Genomic DNA, 15,894 nt, shown 5'->3' with positions numbered 1-15,894 from the left:
GTGAAGCAGCGTGGGAAAGCTGTGGGGTCATTCTGAGTCAGTGCTACCCTGTAGGATTGGCGGGGGGTGGGGGTGGGGGGGTAGGGGTGGGGAACTGCTCAGCAGGGCTTTGGAGACTGTCGATCTTTGGGGATACAGACAGCCTCATTGTTCTCCCTCAGAGTGACTGGTTGGTGCAAACTGCCGACCTTTGGGTGAGCAGCGGGTGCTTTACCCAGTGCCCTCAGGGCCCCTGTGGTGTCTGTGGCCCCTGCCGGATATCTGCACCTCTGGCTATTTAGAGAGCAGGTTCTGTGTCCCCTCTCCCCCAGGAACAGAGCTGACCTTTAATTACAACCTCGACTGTCTGGGCAATGAGAAGACCGTCTGTCGGTGCGGTGCTCCCAACTGCAGCGGATTCCTGGGAGACCGGCCCAAGGTATAGCCGGAGGGTTTGTTACTCTAGGCCAGGTGTGGGACTCCCCCGGCAGGCAACAGTTTGGCTTTTGGTTTGGTCCTGTTGCTGACAGCCAGACCCTACTACTGCAGCAAGGGGACCAGCCGGGCTAGCAGTGACCCCAGGACCCTGCTGCAGATGAAACATCCTTGGGTGTGATGCCACCAATCGTGGCCACCACGGGAGACTGAGACTCGCACACCTCGCCCATGCATTTGTCTTGTCTCTGCGGGGTGAAGGGTGGGCCTTTTTCCGCAGTCCATGAGTCATGGCATCAGTCTGTCACACCTAAGACTCGGGTGGGGGAGATGGGAGGGGCAGTGCCCACTGAGCTGGCCCCCGTGTGTGGGCGGGGGCATGCCGGGGACAGACAGCATCAGGCTGTACGAGGGTCTGCACTGACCAGGGGACGGAGACTAGAGAGTGGGGCTGGTTGTCCACCACCCACCATGTGTCAGAAGAGGGGGACCTCACCCTGTGCCCAGTGCAGCGAACAGCGTCACTAGGGCCCACCGTGGTGAGGAGTGAGGGCTGGGCAGCTGGCTGACTCTCTGACCTGGTCCCAGTAGTGGGCAGCCCGGTCAAAGATATTTGGAAATTGCCTCATCCTATGCCCGGAGTCCGCCTCTTGGACATGGGCCCCTGCCCTCGGCACTTTTTTTGAGTGCCTGATGCATCCACCAAGTGAGACACCCCATGGTTGCCCTTGGTGCTGAGCTGGCCCCTCTGCCTTGGACTCTGGGATGTGTCCAGAGCCTGTAGCGTTCACACCTCCCTCTCAGCCTCACTCTAAGACCATGACCCCTGCAGCCAGCACTGTCCTTGTCTTTGGCTTCCAGACCTCGGCATCCCTCTCTTCAGAGGACAAAGGCAAAAAGATCAAGAAGAAAACCAGAAGGCGGAGGACCAGGGGCGAAGGCAAGAAGGTGTCCGAGGATGAGTGCTTCCGCTGTGGCGACGGGGGCCAGCTGGTCCTGTGTGACCGCAAGTACTGCACCAAGGCCTACCACCTCTCGTGCCTCGGGCTTGGCAAGCGGCCCTTCGGTGAGTGGCGGCTGTGTGTCACTGTGGTGACGCTGGAAGCCTGTCAGAGCGTGTGTCCCTGTCCCCTGTGACGGCCCTGTGGTAAGCCACCTTGTCGTGGCAGCTTACAAACTCCATGTCCCTGTGGGCTGTGACAGCCTGCGATTTGCCACGTTCCAGCAGCCGAGTGTCCTTCCTCTATGCTGGCTTTCGCTGACGGCAAACCTGCCAGAGCACCCCAGCCACCAAGCCGTTGCCACCTGTGTCTCTGACAGGGACTGAAGCCCCAGAGGGCAGGCTCAGACTTTGGGGGCGGGCTTTTCTGCAGCCTAGGCCCTTTGACTTGTGGGCCGCTCATCAGGAGGGGCAGGAAGGGGGAGCAGCACCGGGTTCAGACCACCGGTCCGGAGATCACGGACATCATGGGTACTGCAGAAGAAGAGGCAGAGGCCCACTTAGGGACCAGAAGCCAGAGCTTAGAAGGAGTTCAGACATGTTGGACTACCCAGATCTCGCATGGCTGTGGAGCCCCCGTGGCCTCAGCAGTGTCTGTGTGTTTCAGAGACTGTAACCGTTAACGGGAGTCGAAAGCCCAGGGACCAGGTTTGGAACTGCCCACTGGGTGGATCACAGCGCAGTGCCTGTTAGGCCACTTTGACTTAGAGTAGTAGTGTTTGCAGGGGTCATGGTGAAGCTTGGGCCCTACGTACATAGAGACTGGGCCATTCATGCCCAAGACACCTGTGGGGGTTAGAATCAGTTTCCATGGTAGCAGAGGGCAGTCTCCAGGCGGCCAGGGCGGAGGGTTGCTGGTGGGGCGAGGCCTTCTCTTGGGTGTGAACCGCATGCGTTGGGTGGAGTAGCCCGTGCACACGGGTTCCACCATGCCTGATGTCTGCTGACGCTGTCTCCTTTGTTGCAGGAAAGTGGGAATGCCCCTGGCACCATTGTGATGTGTGTGGCAAACCTTCGACTTCGTTTTGCCACTTTTGCCCCAATTCTTTTTGCAAGGACCACCTAGAGGGGACGGCCTTCAGCTCCACGCAGGACGGGCGGCTCTACTGTGCCGAGCACGATGGGGGGGGCGAGGCGCCCAGGGGCGCCAAGACTGAGAAGCCCTGCCCAGAACCCAGGAAGGGGAAAGGGAAGAGGCGGCGGCGGCGCTGCTGGTGGCAGGTCCCTGAGGGCAAATAGCGCTTGGCGGTGTGGGCACTCAGCCTCACTGCCCGCCCCCAGGACAGACGCCCAGGCCCGGGAGGGAGGGCCTTCCCCACCACTGAGCCACCTCAGCAGCGTCTGCTGCATCTGCACTGATCACCAGCTCAGAATGTTCCAGACAAACCAGCCTCCAGCCTCGCTCCACAGTCTCACTTGAACCTCAACACGTCAGGGCTCCCTCCCGCTTTATTCTCTAGGAAAAGTTATGATTGGAAGTGAAGTGGCCTGTGAATGGTTTGATCACGCCTGCCCTGGAGGGTTTTTTTCCTCTGAGGATTGCTGTTCCAGCTCCTCGATGGGTAGAATGCCTCGCGGCTTCTTCCTGCCGGAGTTGCCCTTCCTCGGGAGACAGGGTGAGGCCTTGCCCCAGGATGGCCTCTGACCTCGACCCGGAGTCTTGCAAGACCATGGCTTTGGTCATTATTGTGCGCTTCTGGAACGGGCTATGTGATTGTCATACTAATGTGAAGTTCTCGTTCTCCTGCTGCTTCTCCATCCTAGGGAGCAGCTGGCCCGGGCCGGGGTTGGTGAGCAGCACAGCGTAGCCCGACGAGTCTCCTCTCCCTTCTCCACGACGGGAACTAGATATGCCAGCAGGTGCCTCTGGGGCCGGGTTTCGGAGCGCACGCTCAGTCCTTCTCAACATTTTGGGATGACAGTTTGTGTATTTTCTCCTTTGGCTTTTCTCGACCATTTTCTGACTTTTATTCTCAGTCTGTTTTTGCTACACTCAGTTCACAGACCCCATTGACTAAGCCAGGTATTTCTGATGGGCCTTGCGCCACCAGCTGGCAGTCCTGCATGTTGGTATCCCATGTTGGCACCAGTGAAAAACACCTGTGCAGGAGGACTGTGTTCTGCCCTGTGAGCACCTTAGGAGACAGGCCGGGCTGGGCTGGCCCACCCATGGAAACCCTCTCCTCAGGGACTGGTGAGGGCTGCTGACATCCACAGGGCCCGTCTCACTGGCCCGGCAGCAAACTTGAATTCGCTCACCAGGGCGCCACTGCCCGTGTGCCATGTCTACTCTCCCGAGTCCCACCTGTGCAGAGCAGGGAGTGCCTGCGGAGGAGTGCACCCTTCTCTCCTGGGGGTTCTCCTGACCCTGGGATGCTTGCAGCATCCTGAGGGAGAGGGCCCCGGGTTGTGCCTTTGCTTCTCCTGGCACAGGTGGGCACACCACACTCAGAGGCAGGTGCTTTTGCCCCCACACGCTCAACTGACACAGGAGCTTCAGAAGACCTGCTTTAGCGACAGTTTACGCACGCTCCTTAGTAATCACCCTGTCTTCTCCTGAGGGCTCAGCGTCCTGCTCAGAACTGTTTCGTGTCTCGTGAAATTGTAGTGAATACTTGGGTTTAAGACGCTTGATTTCTGTGATTTTGTGACCTCTGCTCTGGGAGCTACTTTCCTCCTGGGCCACCTTGTGGCCTCGTGGGTGACTCTGCCTTCAGTGTGCAGGTCCGTGGCCACGCTGAATTGGGGAGGAGGCTGGCGGCACTGGCGCCTACTTGTGTCCCTGTGCACAGACTGAGTGGTACTGCTGCCCCGTGGTCAAACCACCACACGGGACCGAGAGGAACCAACACGGTCTACTTCTGACCATGTGGGCAGATCCCTCTGGGACAGCCTTCCATAGTCAAACAGCTCCCGTGGCCTGTGCTTGCCTCAGAACCCTCACCTTTCCTGGAAGGTCTGAGAAGGTTGCATGTCCTTGGGCGGGTGCTCAGACAGTAGTTGAAAGGGTGTTGGCGGGTGTAAACCCAGCAGCAGCCTCCACTTCACAGAGACCTTTCCCAGCCCGGGTGGGAGAGGAACCGGCGAACCAGGCAGTCCTGCTCTCACTGGCCCAGAAGCCCCTTCCCCCAGCAGCTGGTGGACTTGCCCGAGTGCCCTGACCCAAACTGGTTTGCAGTGCACTTTGGGAGACGGGTCACGGTTCATACGAGATGGTAGTAAAACCTGGCCAGGTTTAACTCTCCTATGTGGTAGATTTCCAAATTATTTCTTAGATATTTCCAAGAGAGAGACTACAAGATTTTTAATATGGTTCCTGTTTCTAAAACCTGCTAATGAGAAAATAACACTAACTGGCCATCTCGAGACGATGGGCAGAGCTGCGGGGCACGGGCCTGTCGGCGGCGCAGGGTGCTTTTGTTCCAGGGACTCACTCGGTGACCAGCTTCGAGCCTCTCGTTCGTTACTGTGAAGCAGCAAAACCAAACCCAAACCTGCCCCGCCCTCACAACGGCCCCAGGAACCCACCTCTCGGGCACACTGCTGCCCACTGCCGGCACTGGGCCTTCAACACCGCCGTGGTGCCTCTCAAGACTGTTGGGCCAGAGATGTGGCAGCTTCTGCTACACCGCACGTGCCAACTGGTGGGGAACCACTGCCCCGTAGACCCCCACCCATGGGGTTGCAGGCCTGAGCTGGGCCCGTCCCGGTGACCACGCCCCGTGGCATGTGGCCTGAATCCTGACAAGTCCAGTTTCCACGTCTGGACCAGGATGCACATGCCACCCCTCTTCAGAACGGCCTGTTGTACGCTAGTGAGCACAATGCCTGGACAACCCCCCAACTCTGGCGAGGAGCCTCACAGACACCCAAATGGACTCACGAGTGTCTGCTCAGGGCGGCATGGGCCTCGCCCTGCTGAGCTGTGAACCACCCGTCAGATCTAAACTGAAGTGTGTCCTGGCATTTATCCATCCTTCGTTCGCAGTGGAAGGCCAGGTGGGTGCCCTGCCCGTCATCAGCCTTGATAGTTAGATTTTAAAACTTGAAGTTCACTTTGGGGGGGCAATATATTGAAATGTAGATTTGAGAATTGCCAGTTGGGGGGGAAATAGCATTTAAAGTGAAAGTTGTGTTGGAAAATGGTGTATGAGTATTTTTGTATTAAAAAAAGTTTTAAAGGCTTTTTTCTTTAACTTAATTTGTAGGCGAGGTGGTGTGTTGATTGATGCTTGAGACTTTGTTTCTACTCTGGAGGTTGGGGCGACGATGGGTTAGGGGGAACCTGCCTTACTTAGATATACATTTTCATAAAAAAGTTGTTCATCTGGTTCCTAAGTTACTGAAGGCCAAGAGGACCCCTATTTCCAGCCCTGCAGTTGGACACTCGCTTGTCTTCTCCACTGAGGGCAGCTGCCTGCACAGTGTCCGCCGGCACAGGATGGTGACCAGAGCATGTGGGGGGACAAAGTGGGCATTCTCAGAAAGAGCTCAACTTTATTCTAGTTGTTTTACAAGGAAAATAGTCTGAAGACCCTGTCTGAAATGGTCACAACTTTACAAAAAATACAAAACTCATAGTGGGGCCCCACTCTGGCCCCCAGATCCCACCTTTGGTCCCTTCAACCTGCGGGGGGGGCGGGCGCGCATCAAGCTGGCAAGTCATCGGTCCCGGTCAGTGGAATTCTTGCCCAAATAAGAAAAGTACAAGGCAAGCAAACCACTGCTCCTAAATGGAGGTCTCCCAGCCTGTGGTTCATATGCAAAAACATAATCGTGAATTCAAAGTTGTCTTGAATGCCACACAAAGGAACCCACATTTAAAAACGTGTAAATCAGCCCAGAACACTCCCAGAGGAAGGGCCCTAAGAGACGAACACGTTGGGTGGCCAGGTGTCTTATCAGTCCGTGCTCAGCCAAGTGAGGGAAGCCGCAGCTCCTTGGAGACGCGTCGAGGCTGGCTAGGAGGCGTTGGTCACGGGCTTGTACTTCTTGAAGCGTGTCCACTGGCCCGTGGCGTAGTTCATCTCGAACACAGTGTCCACCAGCATGGTGGTGCTGCCCTGGCCGTCTGCCTTGGGCAGGTCCTCGGTGTGCTCGCTCAGCTTGATCTGGATCACGTCCCCCTGCTCCTGGCACGGGTTCTCTGTGGGGGAGGGACTGGTGGGCTGGCCACCCTCAGACCTCACCCACAGCTGGCCCCAGGGCCCAGTCCAGCCCCCAAGGACCTACCTCGGTACCCTGCCATGAAGCCCAGGATCAGGGCCTTCTCGGGCCGGGTCACTTTGTTGGCCGTCTTGAACATCTCCTGAGCCGCGAACATGTGCTCCGTCTGTGGGCAGGGCATAGGCCACATGAGGATCCCAGGGAACCTCCCTCCCACCACCACCTGAGTGGGGTGGGGTGGGGGTAGAGAGGCAGGTGGCCCAGGCCTGGCCACACCAAAGGCCACCTACCATGAGGAGCAGTTTCTTCTTGGGCTGGGTCTGCGGGGCTACCATGGCCACTGGAGGCGTCTGGGCTGCAGGGGTACCAGCTGGGGCTGTGGTGGACGTCAGGGGCACAGTGGGGGTGGCAGGCGTCGGGGTGGGCATGGCTGTGGCCGGGCTTAGGCTGCTGCTGTACATGGATGCCCTCTGCTTGAACTGGGCTGGGAGTATGGGGCTTGGGGTGCTGGACTCCTCGGGGGGCCGGTTGGCCTGTAAGCTGGCTTCTCGGGAAGACGCTGCTGTGTGAAGTGGCCATTGTGAGGTCTGGCACACTGTGCCCAGCCCCCGTTCCAGACAGGTTGGCGGATCAACTCAGGAAAGGCAGGGTGGAGCCGGATGCCCAGGGCTACGTGCCTTCCCTCAGCCCAGCAGCCCCCCAGAGCCTGTTCTCCCCCTCCCACACCTCTCCCCTGCTGTCTGGGCAAAAGGTGCTGGGGTCTCGGGCTCAGACTAGCTTCCTGCCCCCACCTCGTAGAGACCCCCTCCTGAGCAGGGTGTCTCCTGTGCTGTTCCAGGCCCTGGGCCCACCAGGCAAACTGTTCAGGGCAGGACTGACAGGTGGCGCCTGACCCAGTAGAGGAAGACGGGGCCCTGGGCACCACACCCACTCACAAAGGGGTTGTACTCTGCTCACTGCTGGCACCACCAAGGTGGGCAGCACCCTTGCTGAGGGGAGTCTCTTGAGCATGCGTGTACGACGGCGGAGCATGGCTAGGCAGGCGGGGACAGCGGCCCTCGTGGCTCACCTGGCGGGGCCTCGGAGCTGGGGGCGTAGGAGGAGGTTGGGACCACGCTGGGTGTGGCGGGCAGGTAGCTGGTGGATGGTAGTGCTGGCTCGTTCAGGGACCCGAGTTTCTGGAAGACAGTTCTGGTGGGTCTGGGAAGGGTGCAGCTTCTGCTTGGCTCCCTCCCCGAACAGGTGCAGCAAGGCCTGTCCCCCACCAGGTCCCTGGCTGGACCAACAGAAGTGGGGTGGTGGGGAGGGATGGCCTAAGAGCCTCCCTAACCCCCTGACTCACAGGGACAAATCAGGTTCCATGACACTCTCTGACCATAGAGGCACCCAAGAAGCAGGTGTGTCTGCAGTGAGAGGCACCAGAGTCCCCGGCTTTGTGGGAGGACAGCCCGCCCCTGCACCCGCCTGCAATTCACGAGCCAAGAACCACTGTGCCCCACTAGGTACTGTTGGGCTCTGGTGCCCCAGGATTCACTCTCTCTCATGCCCCGAGGGCCAGCACAGGTGGCTCTGGACACATCAAGCCCATCTGACAAGCCTCATGTCCCTCAAATGCATACCCCTGCACACAGGCGCACAGACAAACCAACGTAAGCTCGCACAGGAAATGTTTGGGCGGCCAGCCCTGGGGGGTGGGGGGGTGGGGGGGAGCTGAACTAGCAGAGGGACTCTGGGCTGGGGGCAGAAGCCTACCTGTGTGGACAGCAGGCCGGCCGCGTACTCCGGGGTGGCGTTCTCCACGAGGGCTTCTTCCTTGGATTGCTTTTCCACCACTTCTGTGTCTGAGACAGAGTGGGTCCTCAGCACCGTGGCGCCCCCACCCCCAATGCCGTCATGCCCAGCCAGCACAGGGTGAAGACCAGACCTCCAGCACGAGGCCACCCGGACAACCACAGGTCCCCAATGGCGAGGAGTCGGGCAGGACCAGCAGAGGGGGTCTGCAGGCCCACATCGCATGGCAGCCCCAAGCTGCACCAGCTCTGGGCCTTGAGGACCTGGCTCTGTTCTTGGAATGTGCCTACCCCTCGGAGTCCCCCAGCAGTCTCCCTGCTACCACATACCCAAAGTCTTTCTTCTCTTTTTGGTCTCCCGGCCGGCACCAACCGCGTCCAGCTCAGAAATGTCTAGTAGCTTCAGGAAGACAAAGTACACTTGACACCCTGTCCCCCACCCCCAGCACCCACAGGGTGAGGTGGGGCAGGGCAGAGCGGGACAGGCGCACCTTCACGCCCCTTTCCTTGCGCAGTGGAGTCCTGGATGGTGGGATGGGGGTCCGGTTCCCAGCAGGGCTGAAGACGCTTGGGGTGGCGGGGCTGCGGAATGCGGCCTGCTTCGGGATGCCTTTGAGCGGGGCTGCGGGACAAGCTTGCCAGTGGTCTGGGGGTCGAAGGGGCGTCCCATCCCAGGGTGCAGCTCTCTACCCAACCCATGCCATCCAGTCCCCCTCCCTAGCCCGAGTTGCTGGGGTGGTGGCAGGGACAGCACCTGTCACCAGGAAGCTTTCCACGCCTGGCCTGGCTCCCCATGTCCCTGCCGGCCTTGCCTGGGGCTGTCCCACAGAGCAAGGGTCAAAGCACATGCTCTCCCACACAGGAGGGGCTCAGCCTGTACTTCACAGAGCCCTGTAGCGGCCCCCACAGCCCACCCACCAGGCCCCTCACCCTGTTCCAAGGGTGCAGAGCCCAGAGCCGGCTGCAGTCGGGGCCAGTGACTTGACACAAGGCTAGAGCTCCCCCCATGGGGCCAGCCACTCCTCCGCCCACTTACTTGTGGTGTCCATCTTGCGGAGCAGGCCCCGCCCCTTGGCGTGGAAGGGCACCCCTGCACTCCGCTTCAGCTGCTGGGCAGTCTCGGTGGCTGCAAGGACAAAGGCCATGGGTTTCCACCTGCCGGCCAAACAGGGACCTCGCTGCCTGGGAGGTGTACAAGAAGCCAGACTGTAAAGTCTGAGGGTGACAGACCCGAGGGGCAGAAACCCTATGGAGCAGAGCCACTGTGAGTCCAAGGCCGGCACCCCAGGACCCATAAGGTCCCCTGGCCTGTGGCTGGCGGAGCCTGAGGTCCCTCATGCACAGCAGGGCAGGGCGAGCGAGCATCCCAGCCTGACCTGGCTCAGCAAGAGCTAAATCCCTGTGTGTGTCAGTGACCGGGAGGGAGCCCCTTGGGGCAGGGGACAGGGCCTGATGAAGAAGGGCCTCAGACACCCTGTGCCCACTCTGACCCCAAAATACAGCAGTAGCTGATTCTTCTGTGTTCCACTCAAAATACAAAAGAAAAATACAACTCGAAGGGCCAGTGCCCGGCTGCATTGCCCTCTGGGGGAATACTGAAGGAAAGACCCACTCGTCCTACTGGTCAAGACAGTGGGCACTGGCTGGTCGGGAGGTGCCCGCAGTACCCTGGGCTTCGGTAGCCACGGGGCTGCCCTGGCTCTCGTGGGGACGGTGTGGGACAGAAAGGCTCAGCTGCCACAGGCCTCATTTCTGTGATGAGACCCCTCTTCCCTGGACATTCTCAATTCCTGCAGCCGCTTTTCAGAGTAGCCTGCTTCCTGTCTGAGAAAACGTCCACACTGTCTCTGTGGGAGCGGGCGGGTCTGGCAGGGAGAAGGCGGCCGCAGACTCACACTTCTGCAGGAGCTCTGCGCGCAGCGTGGCACTCTTGGGCTTCCTTTTCAGCTGGAAGTGCTTCACGGGGGGCGTTAGGGGCCCGGCCAGGGTGGTCAGGGCGTTTTTGTTCAGGTACTGGCACTCCAGGGGCAGCATGGCTGATGCCTCACACTCGCCCACTGCACATCGGGAAGCAACGGGAGGTCAGGCCACGGCGGCGGCGGATCACTTACCCCCCACGCCCACCCCCACCGGCCCTGTCAGCCACAGTCTCCTCCGTGAGGACAGTGAGGGGGCTCAGCAGGGCCCTCGGAGCTAGAGGGCTGGGAGGGCTGGGGGTAAGAGTTCTAAGCCCGAAGCCCCGCTGTGTCTGAGAGCCACCTGTGTCTGTGGTACTGCGCACGGGAAGGCGTGCTGGGGGAGGGACGGGGGACAGTCTTAGTTCTCATGACACTGGCAGCCACCTTAAGACCCCTGTTCCACCTGGATGGGCATCTGCCCCCATGCAGAGCCAGTGCCCAGGACACCCGCCCCGGAAGGGGAGCAGCCTGTGGGCAGTGCCAGCAAGCAGCCGCAGTGGTCTTTCGGGACTGGGAACGGTGCGGAGGCTGGAGTCATGTGGCGGGGCGACTCTGGAGGCTTCGCTGGCCTGGGGCCTCATCTGAAGGCAGTGTGGCCCCCCCACTGGGCCCCTACGACCCATGTGGGTGCCCCCATCCTTGTCTCCCAGCAGCTCACTGGGCGGGAGAAGCCTCTAGAGCAGTGGTTCTCAACCTGTGGGTTGCAACCCCTTTGGGGGTCGAAGGACCCTTTCACAGGGGTCGCCCAATTCATTACAGTAGCAAAATGACAGTTATGAAATAGTAGCAACGAAAATAACTGTATGGTTGGGGGAGTCACACCATGAGGGACTGCACGAAAGGGTCTGGGCATCAGGAAGGTTGAGAGCCAGTGCCCTAGTGAGCAGCGGTCCCGCCTGCCTGAGAGTGAGAACAGACGCCCGACCAGGAGCCGGGAGGGAGGGAGGGAGGGAGTGTGTGCGTGTGCGTGCGTGCGCGCACGGCGCATGCTTATAGCTGCTTTAGGACTCACATCACACTGTACTCACCAGCGGGAGCCTCTACAAGTTCACACCTTTCAGAAAATAAAAGACACACACCCCCTTGCCCTCCTCACTACAGTCAACATACCCTTTTCTCGAAGCTCTCCCAAAATACCCTGGACGTTGGGGTTCTGCTCCTCCAGGTCGAGGTTCAGGGAGCCAGTGTCGGGAAATGACTTCAGAATGTCCGCCACCATGAGGACCCAGGGGTCCGAGTCCAGGGCGGCCAGCTGGGTGATCTCTGCCAGGGCACCCTTCATCTGCATAGAGAAGGCGGCCTTCTCAGGAAGTGGAGGGTGAGGGGGGCTGTACCCCTGGGGGCAGTTCTCAGTGAGGGCAAGAAGGGGGGCTCCACTCTGGGGGGCTGGCACGCTTCCTGGAGCCCACCTGTTCCCAAAGGACCACGTGCCACCTATGGCTCTCCCTGCATGGAGCTGGATTCTCCCTCAGCCATGTGCGGCCAGAGGTCAGCAGTGACCTTCTCGCTGTGTGCCGCTGCAGGAGACCAGGAGTGGCCCGGAAACCTTTTGGAATGGAGTGGGGAGGGCCCTGGAGGTGGAAAAGAGGGACCTGCCTAACCAAGAAGAGCTGAGATGAGAGTATGTCCTTTGGACCCAGGGTCCCTGTACTGGGACCCTGCCAGGCCCAGGTGCAGGTGAGCTCGCGTGAGGGAGCGCACCATCACATCAGAGACGGCAGGAGCGGGAGAGCTGCGCCTGCGCCTTCCCAGAGGCTTGCTGAGGAAGGAGGGTGCCTGGGGCACTCACTGGGGGGACGCTGTCCCGAGTCCTTCCCAAGCTACAGCGGGTCACAAACCCATTGTGTATTCCAAGGGCAAATCTCGTCACTCGGTTGTTGAGGTGTGGCATGTGGTGGCCTGCCGTTGCTGGGAGGCTGGAGGACATGCCACCAGTATTCCCAATACTCAGAGTCACCAGAGCGGACTACGGCAGAGTGACTGTGGGGAGACCCGGTGAGCTACTTCTGAAAAGAGCTGGCCAGTGACAATCTTTCGGCTACCTGTGGAAGGCCGGCTGAGTCAGGGCCAGAGAACCAGCCCCTCGGGGTGAAGGGACCCAAGTTTTCAGACGCTTCATTTGCAGATGGGGCAGGATGCACCATGGGAAGAAACAGGCACAAGCACCCTTCAATCTTCGGGAGGTGGCATGGACCGAGTACGGACCGGAGCCAGCTGGAAGTTGTGGAAAGGATGCGGGATGCCTGAAAATCGCCATCACGGGCCGGAGTGAGCTGGCCTGGCTGGGCACCGCCAGGGGACAGGCTGAAGAGGGACCGTGTCACACTCCTCCCCAGAAACAACATCCCAACATCACTAGGGAGACCAGTTACTACGACCACTAGTCACAGCTACCCACCAACCACCGGCAGTCACATGAAGACATGGAAGGGGACCCCGCTTGCCCCAGGCAGGCCCTGGTGAGAGCAGGAAGCCAGGGGATGGATGGAAAGGTGGCCCAGGACCCCGAGTCACTGTGGACCAGAGTCTCCAGAAGGGTGGCTGCCCTCAGCAAGGGTGTCTTTAGCTCAGAGGTCATTCCCGTCTGAGGGAGCTGAAAGCGAGCCAGCGCGTTAGAAGCCAAAACCCAAGGTTCCAGAGCTGCCACTGACAACAGCCAGAGATGATGGAGGAGATGCCGTGTGCAGCCGTGAACCGGCCGGCCGTGTTTCAAACCCACGCAGAGGCCCTCAGGAAGAAAGGCTCCCAGGGCTGAGCCCCTGGGTGGGGCTCTCTGAGAAGGCACAGCATGACTTGGGGAGTTCCCTTGGAGGGACATCGAGTCAGCTTTACTGGGCCTCCCAGCAGACTGCAGTGGAGGCTCCCAACGCCACAGGCACTGGGGCAGAAGACCAGGGGCGTGCACTTGGTAGGTGGGCAGCGGCAAACCCCATGGCCTTTGAGGCGTGTCCCTAACAGGAAGGGTTCCGGAAATGCCACCTTCATGGGAGCAGACAGATGGTCTCAGCTTTCTCCTGAGGAGCAGCCGGTGGGTTTGAACCACTGCCGTCTGAACTCACTGCCCTGGCAGCACAGACCTGCCCCCTGGGGCTCCTGAGAGGAGCTGGTGACCGGGCATGCCACCTGTGGTCAGCAGCCCAACCCTCACCCAATGCTCCCCAGGGCTCCTTTCATGAGCGCAGGGGTGCCTCAGAAAGGCAGGGAGGGAGCCAAGTCCCAACCAAGGGGCCAGGCAGCTCAGGGGGGAAGGCAGTCTTTTTGATGACCCCGGGGGGCATGGTCCCCGCTTCACAGGACATCAATGGCAGGGAGACCGGAGACCCCCACAGGAAGGACAAGGCTCCCCGGCTCTTGCGGAACATCAGGAGTCTTCCAAGCCTTGGCGTCCATAGGGAAGCCTCTGCGAAACAAGGCAGGGCAGGGGCAGAAGAACCCATCTGTCCACAGGAAACGAAGATGTTCAGGGTAGCCCTGGCTTCGTCACCTACGTCACGCAGCATTCACGAGCAAGGGCAGGGAGGACAGACAGGGACTGAGCCCAGACTGATGGTTCATAAACGGGACGGATGAGAAACCAAATACACGTGGAAAGAGGCTGCCAGTCTTTCCGCCTCAAGACGGCACACAGCTCTCTGGGAGCAAGCTCTTCTCTCGCCCCCAGAAGCAGCTGGTGGGCTTGACTCCCCGACCTTGGGGCTACCACCCTCACCAATACCCACTGCGCCACCAGGCATCCCTGGTCTAGCCAGTGGCTGGAAGGACCTAAGACCACGTACCGAACACACCTTTCAAGACCCGCCCCCCAGAGTGTAAGCTGATGCAGCAGCTCTGGAAATTGGGCCCCCGAAGGAAGGCACCCAGGGTTCGCAGGGGGCCACCCCAGTGGCGGTGGTGGGTGGACTGTGATTGGGAGTAGATGAGTGTGTTGCCCTAGGGTGAAGCGAGAGAAAGAGGTGGCAAGCCTGCCCTACAGGGTTGCTGTGAGTCAGAATTTACTCCAGGGCGGTGGATGGCCTTGTTACTGTGCCTATTTCTCCAAGCCGAGGGATGGCACTCACCGCCCCCCACCCCAGGTGAAAACCCAGTTCTAGAGGGCAGGGCCGAGGCATGGTGAGGCAAGCACAGCGTGGTTGAATGACTACCTCGGTGGGCGACTTTGTTTGCACAGTGACAGCCTGGTGTGAAAACGCGAACTGGGTAGGGGTAAAAAGGATTCCCCAGTGAGCTCCGCAGCTGGGTACTTCGCAGGGAAAAGTAGCGAAGCTGCTGTGCACGGGCACTTCCAGAGCGTGGAAGAGCAGGCTTTCTATCGGTTCGTCCAAGCCGGCACCCACGACCGTACCTCCTGACCACCCACTGCCGGAGCTCACAGGGAGGCGCCCCAGACGCTAACAGGAGCCCTAGCCTGAGCCCACCGAGCCCGGAAGCCCCGGGAAGATGCGCTGGCAGCGGGCTGGGAAAGGGGAGGTTCGGGTGGGTGCGGTCCAAGGCGGGAAGGTCCCGGTGGGTGACGCGAGGGTCTGGGAGTTCGGGGTGGGTGATGTTGGGAGAGGGAGGGTGGTTCGGTGCAGGCCGGGGGGATGGTCAGAGTGGGAGAGGTAAGAGGAGGTAAGTGGGAGGGTTTGCCGTGAGTGACGCTGGCCAGGGCAAGGTGGTGGTGGCACTGGGGTGGGCATGGGTGAGGTCAGAGGGCCTGAGGCTGGGGGAGGGGAAGGGGGACACGGGGTGAATGAAGGAGGGCGTTCGGGGTTCAGGGTGAGCGAGGTCGGAGAGGAGGAGATGGAGTAAGTGACGTTGGTGGAGGGGTCCGGCGTGGGTGGCGTGTGAGGCTGGAGGGGAAGGGGGTCCGGGGCGGGGGTCAGTGGTGGTTGGGGGGGGTGGAAAGCCAGCGTCAGGAGGGGCGAGGCGGCCGAGGGGGCACTGCGGAGCCGCGGGCTGGCGGAGCGAGGGCGCGGGGGTCTCGGGCTGCGCGGGGCGGGCCGGCCGGGTCCCCTCGCGGCCCCTCCGCCCGCCTCACCTCGTCCACCGTGCGGCGCGGGAGGTGCAGCGTCCCCAGCAGCAGCTTGAGCTTCACGGCCGACGAGAGGCCGTGGAAGCAGAGGCGGATGTTGTCGATGACCGCGGCCGTGAGCAGGGATGCGATGCTGGGCGGCGCCCACAGCTCGTCGGTCGCCCCGAGCTTGTTGTGGAGCCACAGGCCGGTGTCGCTCTCCCGCATCGACGCCATCTTGGCGGGAGGAAAGCCCCGGGCCTCTGAACCGGCATCTTAGGAGGACACCTACAGGCCCCTGCGAGGACCCCGCAACATGGCGGCGCCCGGGCGGGCCGCAGGACCTGGGGTGGGGCCAGCGGGTCCTCCTCCGGCCGCTCGTCCCTCACGGGGCGTGGCCCCCGCAAGGACGCCCCTGAGTGGCGAGCACGCCTTCGGGAAGCTTCGTGGCGATGCCTGAGAGCCCGAGAGGCGGGCGCTTTGGAAGGAAGCCTGTGGTCTTCCGTAACCCATCATGGCGGCGCCCAGAGCCAGCTTTCGGGGCGGCCGTAGACGATGACGCCAGAAGGGGGCGTC

General features: G+C 60.8%; 2 protein-coding genes across 3 annotated transcripts in view; one reads left to right on the top strand and one right to left on the bottom strand.

The window, feature by feature from the left end:
• Positions 1-5,615, top strand: part of NSD2 (nuclear receptor binding SET domain protein 2) — a 51,154-nt gene extending 45,539 nt beyond the window's left edge. The window contains exons 19-21 of the mRNA XM_004715073.2: positions 312-418; positions 1,276-1,480; positions 2,382-5,615. Of these exons, the coding sequence (XP_004715130.1) occupies positions 312-418; positions 1,276-1,480; positions 2,382-2,653 (584 nt within the window). The 3' untranslated portion in view covers positions 2,654-5,615. The remainder of the gene's footprint in view (positions 1-311; positions 419-1,275; positions 1,481-2,381) is intronic.
• A 276-nt stretch (positions 5,616-5,891) lies between these two features.
• Positions 5,892-15,615, bottom strand: NELFA (negative elongation factor complex member A). 2 transcript variants are annotated; one of them, XM_004715108.2, is made up of 11 exons: positions 15,346-15,615; positions 11,439-11,610; positions 10,266-10,427; positions 9,407-9,496; positions 8,862-8,992; positions 8,701-8,770; positions 8,333-8,421; positions 7,650-7,758; positions 6,871-7,142; positions 6,647-6,746; positions 5,892-6,560 (listed from the first exon to the last, which is right to left on the bottom strand). In XM_004715108.2, exons 1-11 carry the CDS (start codon positions 15,553-15,555, stop codon positions 6,376-6,378), a joined length of 1,590 nt encoding a protein of 529 aa, XP_004715165.1. In that variant the 5' UTR covers positions 15,556-15,615; the 3' UTR covers positions 5,892-6,375. The 2 variants fall into 2 exon arrangements, with proteins under 2 accessions (XP_004715165.1, XP_045145464.1); XM_045289529.1 differs by having other exon boundaries at positions 6,871-7,139; positions 15,346-15,614.
• Between the last annotated feature and the right edge of the window lie 279 nt (positions 15,616-15,894).

Source organism: Echinops telfairi, unplaced genomic scaffold, assembly GCF_000313985.2.
Source record: "Echinops telfairi isolate 266 unplaced genomic scaffold, ASM31398v2 ScPeMD7_28;HRSCAF=97, whole genome shotgun sequence".
NCBI lineage: Eukaryota > Metazoa > Chordata > Mammalia > Afrosoricida > Tenrecidae > Echinops > Echinops telfairi.
Note: the sequence above shows the minus strand (reverse complement) of the source record. Positions and strands in the feature narration are given on the sequence as shown.